The sequence below is a fragment of the Rhinopithecus bieti genome, unplaced genomic scaffold (genome assembly GCF_001698545.2).
Source record: "Rhinopithecus bieti isolate Rb0 unplaced genomic scaffold, ASM169854v2 scaffold_32986, whole genome shotgun sequence".
Taxonomy (NCBI): domain Eukaryota; kingdom Metazoa; phylum Chordata; class Mammalia; order Primates; family Cercopithecidae; genus Rhinopithecus; species Rhinopithecus bieti.
The window spans coordinates 52,675-60,807 of record NW_016813928.1 but is presented as its reverse complement, the minus strand read 5'-3'; the positions used below and the strand labels follow the sequence as shown (position 1 = coordinate 60,807).

Below are 8,133 nucleotides of genomic sequence, written 5' to 3'. Positions count from 1 at the left end.
TATTTATTTATTTATTTTTTAATAGGCTGTTTCACTTGCAGTGGCTTTTGTGTTGAAGATGCTGAGTTGTTTCTTAAGAACACATTATCTCTCTGCTTAAACTTACCTGCTTTCTTCAGCTTGCTGCTAAATGGCCTGGGTTTGATTTTTTTGATAACTCAACATTTCTGAGAAATGGAATAATGTATATCATCTCTTTACAACTTAAATCTAGCTCATTTTTTTAACCATATTGTAACAGAACACACAAATTACTTTGTACTCTTGAAAAATAAATGAAAATTTTTCTCCTGGGTTGGCTTTATTCTACAGGACTTGCCATCAACTACCCAACCAAAAGGACGACAGGTGAATAGATATCCTCTATAGAAACTTCTCTAAACTGAGCTGCTAATAGCCAATCCTTTATTAACCCTTTCCATCCCATAATGTTTGCATTTTGGACCATAACATTTGAGCATTGAGAGCTTGTACCATTTCATTTTAACACATTACACATGACTAATTTTCTATAAAGAATTTTTCCTCACATCTTTGTAGCTGTGATGGTTATTGTAATTTCAACCTGATAATTTTATATTAACGGTTAAGAATTCATCCTTCGAGGGGGCCTATGGGCCTGCCTCTGGCATGCAAAAGAATTTTAAAGGTTATAACATTCTTAGAATTCTAAGAATAACTAAAAAGTACCTGCTGATGAACATTTTTAAGCAACAGTTTTCTGAAGTTGAAAGCTTTTTCTTAAGTTTATATTTGCATGTGTATTTCTAAAAGCCATTTGCAATGAAAAATAAGAAAAGAATATAAATTATCTTGGCTTTACATCCTGATATACCTGTGCTAGTTCAAACATGAAAAGTTAAGTGCTGCCTAACACTGGCAAGTAACTTTCAAATTGCCAGCACTTTAGAGGTATAGATTTTAAATGCAAATGCAGAAACTTTTTAATTTTATAGGCTGGATTGCTGAAAATAAACAGAAAAAAATCACACAGTGGTTCCAAAGTCTTCAGGTTGGTTTTACAGTGACTTAAACATTAATATTCAATTTTAATTTCAAGAGATAGACTTTTTATGGGATTTTTATCTTGAAATATAGTATTAAAAATAATCAGATTTACTGTTAAGATATGTATAAATTAGTACCTGATAGAATTCAACCATAATTTTGTCTTAAGACTGTATAATTGATGCAACATGGGATATGAATTACCTTATCTTAAAGCATTTAAAAATCAAATAATTCATAAAATACAACCATATAATAAACCCTTGAATGCTAATCTATTTCCTAAGTAAATTCACATATCATAAAACTCAGAGCCTGGAACTATGCATGTCTTGAAGCTCTGTGCTGATTTCAAGTGTTACATTGGGGAAACTAGGGTTCAAATTCATTTTTATTCTCTCAGAAGAGTAAAATACAAATCTAAAACCTAAATTAGAAAAAAATAAAGCTATTTTTTTAACTTTTAAAAAAATTGTTTGAGTTACACTTAACTTTATCAGCAGTGGGTAGACACACTGCCAGTTGTCATATAAGCATTTTACAGCAGGATACCAACCCAGAGTTCTTGCTAGTTTTAATTCGTGTGCTGCTTTAGGGTTAAAACCTATCCTGACTGCTAGTATTTATGGCTTAAAGGCTGCCACACAGTCATGACAACTTATCCATAATGCCAGCATCACCAATGCAGGTTTAAAAAAGAGTGAGCATACTTTTCTATAATTATAGGCCTATTCTGTTATAGCAAAAGCATAAATTAAGTCTTTATTCTTATTAAACAAGTATTTCAAGTATTCCTTCCAAATAAAAACAGCAAAGTTTTGAAGCTATACACATCAAAGATTACTAGTACATTGTTTCTAGCGGTAGAAGTTTTTTGTGTCGTATTTCCATGCATCGTTTTTGCTTTCACCATCTAATGTCCTGTTAGTATTGTAAGTGTTGCTGTGTGGTTATGACATTAGAGCTAACTTCTCTTTCACATCACTATGGCATCCTTTCTTACAAACTCCTGTTTTATAGATCTATGTAAGAGCACAATTTGAATATGATCCAGCCAAGGATGACCTCATCCCCTGCAAAGAAGCTGGCATTCGATTCAGAGTTGGTGACATCATCCAGATTATTAGTAAGGATGATCATAATTGGTGGCAGGGTAAACTGGAAAATTCCAAAAATGGAACCGCAGGTCTCATTCCTTCTCCTGAACTTCAGGAATGGTATGTTTTTATGCGTGTTTTGCTTTGCTTGATTATAAAAACTAAGCCCTGACCATCCATTTTCCAATTTTATATTATTTTAGAGTGTAAAACCTGTTTGATATATTCCTTCCTTTACGAGCCAAACAAAATTTAAATTAGTCATCCACGAATTCTATATCTTCAGTATCTAGTGAGATCCCAGTTACAGAGTCAGGGCTTCATTTTACACACAAAGAAAGGAAGGTCTGGAAAGAGATTCGTTGACCAGCCCTGAGCCAAGTCATGGTCTCAGAGCAGAGCCCTCCACTCCTATATGCTGTTGCAATTGTTTTAGAATGGCATTTTAAAAATGTACCTTCTCCTTGCCCTTCTACATGCTTTCATGCCCATCCCATCCCACCAGCAGCAAAAAACGTAGGTGCAGCGCTTCAGTGTCACTCAGAGTATTTGAAGATAAAATGTATTTCACTGTTAGAAGAAAAGGGTAGTCAGAAGCTTTGTTCTTTACCTTGCCAGTCCTTTAAAAATACCTTTTCTGCTAGAAAGTTTAAGCCCTAAAAGCAGGCTAAAGTTAGGGGTTTTAGGCACTGTTTTTAACTGAGAGAAGAGGAGTCACAGATCACTGTATATTTTGATAAAATCTATTTCTGCTATTATTATTACAGTTTCCTTAGAAGAACTGTCTTTTGGAAAATATTGATGGTTTTACCTTTGTTGGTACTTGGGCGATATACCAGATTATTTCTAGCACAAAAGAAATAATGTCTGAGTTTTGTTTCATGTGGCAAAAATAACAGCTGTTAAGCATTCTGCCAGTTCCTCCTAAAATATTTGAACCCAACTAAAAGAGACTGAAGACATCGAGTCCATAGAAATTTCTTCCTGCTTTTATCTATTTTTCTCACTAGTTAAGAGATCTCTCAGTTAATCTCTTTTGCTTGATCGCCTCTTTCAGCTATCCCGTGTTTCCCCAAAAACTAGTATTAAATTTAGAATGTTGGAGCTGATGAGGACTTCAGATACCATCATTTTATACATAAGGAAACGTGGGCCCAAATGGAGAAGCAGCAGCCTTCCATCTGGCATTGTCTTCCAGTCTGATCTTCGAGAAACAGTTTAAGCATAAGCAGGAGGAAAGCAATCTCTAAGTCGTTGTCATGATGATGCCATTATATTCTTACTGATATTCACATTTTACAAAATGTCTTCTTTAGTGTTACCATATATTATGGGCATTTATTGAAAATAATTGTGTAGATTGCAGACCTCTTCTGCCTAGTCAGATCATCTATCTATATAAACGTTTTACCAGTGTCTAGAACTCCGAGTCCTCTGGAGGAATCCTGAGTGATGGCAGTGCAAAAAGCAGATTTGCTTCCTATTTCCCGTAATGATGGATGAGATTATTTGGATAAATCCTCTGGATGAAAAAAAAATGAAAAGTGCTGCAGAAAATATGTTTTTAAAATGACCTTGANTTTTGAGACGGAGTCTCGCCCTGTCGCCCAGGCTGCAGTGCAATGGCACAATCTCGGGTCACTGCAACCTCCACCTCCCAGGTTCAAACGATTCTCCTGCCTTAGCCTCCCGAGTAGCTGGGATTACAGGCACCCGCCACCACGTATTTTTAGTAGAGACAGGGTTTCACCATGTTGGCCAGCCTGGTCTTGAACTCCTGACCTCATGATCCGCCCGCCTCGGCCTCCCAAAGTGCTGGGATTACAGACGTGAGCCACCGCAGCAGGCCTCAGTGACCAATTTTTATATGAAAGCCTTTAATCAGAATGATAAGTGGAATATCAGAGTTACCACATGGCCCATTTTGCAAACAGGGCATTTGTCATTACTGAACACTTCTGTGCCAGAGAGCCAAGGTTAAGATCTAAGGCCAGTACAAGTTGGGGAATCTGTTAGTAGACACTCCTCATTGTTAGGAATGCAAAAGGCAATCCCCCCAGGCTAAAAGGAGACAGATAAGCATGCCCTTATTTCCCTTCAACACCGGAAGACTATAGAGAAAGCTGCCTTGTCACTGAGCAAAGCAAAAGATGAGGAAATTGGGAACAAACTTCCCCTGAAAAAATTGCGGCCACCAGTCCACCTTGAATGGATTTGCACCCAGGTACACATAGCCTGGGGCAGCCAGGGGAGCTGAAGCCATGTACTTGATTTGAAGTTTCCCCTTCCTTTACTAATAATTTCAGATGTATAGTGTAAACAAAAAGAAAGTCTCTGAAGGCAAACACTTTTTTTTCTTTTTTTTTTTTTGAGACAGAGTCTCGCTTTGTGGCCCAGGCTAGAGCGCAGTGGTGTGATTTCGGCTCACTGCAAGCTCCGCCTCCCGGGTTCACGTGAAGGCAAACACTTTTATCCTAACCCCCGCTAACTTCATCCTATCCGCCTGACATAAACTTTTTCCAGGGCAGTAGCCAGCAAGTCAAAATTATCAGGCACACAAGGAAACAAGTAAGACGCAACAAAAATGACAGATAGTAGAAACAATTCCAAACCTACTGCATGTATTGGAATTAAGAGACAAAGATTTTTAAAATCAGCTTACCAGGTTGGCTGGTTTGTTTTTGAGACAAGGTCTTGTGCTATCACCCAGGCTGGAGTGCAGTGGCATGATCACAGCTCACTGCAGCCTCGACCTCCTGGACCCAAGCAATCCACCCACCTCAGCCTTCCCAGTACCTGGGACAACAGGCGCGCACCACCACACCCAGCTAATTTTTTTCTTTTTCTTTTTCTTTTTTTTGTAGAGATGAGGTCTCACTATGTTGCCCAAGCTGATCTCCAACTCCTAGGCTCAAGTGATCCTTCCACCTTAGCCTCCCAAAGTGCTGGGATTATAAGCATGAGCTACCACGCCTAGCCCAGGTTTTTACAAATCATTAATAAGCTTATAAAATATCTTCAGGGAGCGGAAAAAATTTCTAATGACATAGCAGATTTTAAAAAGAACCAAAAGAACATCCAGGGGAAAACATTCTGTAACAAAATGAAAATCTCAGTGGTCACACCTATTAGAATGGCTAAAATTTTTTTTGAAGTTTCATCAGTAGGTAAATAGATCAATAAATTGTGATATATCCATACAATGGAATGCCATTCAGCAATAAAAAGGACCAAACTATTGATATCTGCAGCAATATGGATGAAACACAAGATCATTATGCTGAGTGAAGGAAGCCAGGCAAAAAAGAGAACATGCTATATGATTCCATTTACATAAACTTCTGGAAAATGCAAATTTATCTATAATGACAGTTGCCTAGGGATGGGGTGGAGGGAGGGAGGAATTACAGAGGAGCATGAGGAAATTCTGGGGGTAATGAATATGTTTTTCTTTTTTTGGAGATGGAGTCTCATCCCGTCGCCCAGGCTGGAGTGCAGTGGCGCAATCTCAGCTCACTGTAACCTCTGCCTCCCCGGTTCAAGTGATCCTCCTGCCTCAGCCTCCCGAGTAGCTGGGACTACAGGCACCTGCCACCACGCCTGGCTAGTTTTTTGTATTTTTAGTAGAGACAGGGTTTCACCGTGTTGGCCAGGCTGGTCTCGAGCTCCTGACCTCAAGTGATCTGCCTGCCTCGGCCTCCCAAAGTGCTAGGATTACAGGCGTGAGCCACCATGCCCAGCCATTTTTATTTTTTATTTATTTTTTATTCTTCTAAAGTCAAAGTATTTCTCTGTCTCCCAGGCTGGAGTGCGGTGGTGCAATCTTGGCTCCTTGCAGCCTGGAACTCCTGGACTCAAGCGATCCTCCTGTCTCAGCCTCCCAAGTAGCTGGGATTACAGGTGCCCGCCACCACACCCAGCTAACTTTTTAATTTTCAGTAGAGATGAGGTCTCACTATGTTGGTCAGGCTGGTCTTGAACTCCTGACCTCAGGTGATCTGCCCACCTCGACCTCCTAAAGTGTTGGGATTATGGGTGTGAGCCACTGCACCTGGCTATGAATATGTTTTTCTTGATTGTAGTGATAGTTTCATGGGATGTATACAGATATCAAAACTGATAAATTTGTATGCTTTAAATATGTTCAATATATTGCCAAAAAACTGAACTGTTAAAGTTGCAAAATATATAGAGAGAGAAAGGGATTCTAACTGGGATGATAAGAAAGAGGCCCACTGGGCAGTGTGTACCCCAAGACCTGAGTAAGCTATTCCTGGCAGAAGAGAAAGATCAGTTTTCCTTTGCTTAGAAACTGAATTGACCTCTGGGATGTCGGTGGGCATGCAATGCTAACAAGAAAGATTTGAAACAATTTTATCAGCCAGACCCCCAAAACTTTGTTCAAATGTGTTGCTACCAAGTCACATTCTTCACATTTTCTAGATGAGAAATCAGTTTTTTTGGACCCAAATGCCTTACTCTAGGCACATCAATCTAGTCCTTCAATATATTTTAGCTCCCGGGCTCTGTCATCCCTCCCCTTGTCTTGCCTACAAGATCCTGATCTAAGCCATCAATAAATTGTTAAGCATGTGTTTGAAATTTCTTTCCAGATTGACCTTAACCCTAACACCGTTTCCATGCACTTACTGAGCTAAAAGAGATAATGTTTATTTCCGGAGTGTCTGGTAAAAATCAATTTCATTCCTCTGTCATCACACCACATGAGACAATACCACAAATTTTTCCTGGGAACGTGTATTTTTATGTTTTAAGCTTGAAAACATTTATTATAAGATACTCTCTACATTGTAACATAAGCTTCACAAGGTCACGATTTTGTGCCTTAACCTGTCAAAAAATTCCTCAATTCTGTTTGTTTCCAAAGATCTTATGCCTTTCAGTTCTGACTAATAGCACATACTGACTTGCACCAGAAGAATTCCCAAAGCAAGCCTTCATCAGCCTCCTCTGTATGCCACATAGGTAATATATGAAGATAGACTTTGATACTATTACTGAGAGTTCACAGTATTTTCCAATAAATGTCTTTCCCCCCAACCAAAAATAAATACATAAAAACTCAGTGAACAAGAGTGGGTAAGAGACATGAAGCCGGGCGCAGTGGCTCAAGCCTGTAATCCCAGCACTTTGGGAGGCCGAGACGGGTGGATCACGAGGTCAGGAGATCGAGACCATCCTGGCTAACACGGTGAAACCCTGTCTCTACTAAAATACAAAAAACTAGCCGGGCGAGGTGGCGGGCGCCTGTAGTCCCAGCTACTCGGGAGGCTGAGGCAGGAGAATGGCATAAACCCGGGAGGCGGAGCTTGCAGTGAGCTGAGATCCGGCCACTGCACTCCAGCCCGGGCAACAGAGCCAGACTCCGTCTCAAAAAAAAAGAGACATGGAAGGCAGCCTCCTTAAGAAAATAGAAAATAACACTTCCCAAATCATTTTATGATGTCAACGTTACCCTGATACCAAAATTCAGTAAAGGCAGTTCAAGAAAAGGAAACTACATACCAGTATGTGTCATGAACACAGAAGTAAAACTCCTCAGCAAAATATTAGCAAATTGAATCCAGCAATATATTAAAAAGATGATATATTATGAGCCAGTGGAGTTTGTACTGGGAATGCATGACTGGTTCAGCATTTCTAAACCCATCAGCCGATCCACTAGATTAACAGACTAAAGAAGAAAATCCACATAGTCCTATCAATAGATGCAGAAAAAGCATTTGGTAAAATTCAAAACCCAATCAGATTAAAAGTCTCATAAACTGTGAATTGAGGGGAACTTAACCTGATGAAGGACATGTATAGCAAACCTACAACTAACATTACTAGAAAGGAAAAAAATTTGCAGATACGATTCTGTGTGTAGAATTCAAAGGAATCTGTAGACAATTAGAATTAGTAAGCAAGGTTTAGAAAGTTTGCTGATATAAAATCAATATACGAAAACCAATTCTATTTACAAGCCACAAACAGAAAATAAAACTTTTATTTTTTTTTTTTTTTT

General features: G+C 39.0%; 1 protein-coding gene across 1 annotated transcript in view; it reads left to right on the top strand.

The window, feature by feature from the left end:
• Positions 1 to 8,133, top strand: part of LOC108513361 (peripheral plasma membrane protein CASK-like) — a gene marked incomplete at its 5' end in the record, with an annotated part of 161,015 nt that overhangs the window by 113,794 nt on the left and 39,088 nt on the right. The window contains 2 exon segments of the mRNA XM_017849106.1: positions 313 to 348; positions 2,029 to 2,225. Of these exon segments, the coding sequence (XP_017704595.1) occupies positions 313 to 348; positions 2,029 to 2,225 (233 nt within the window).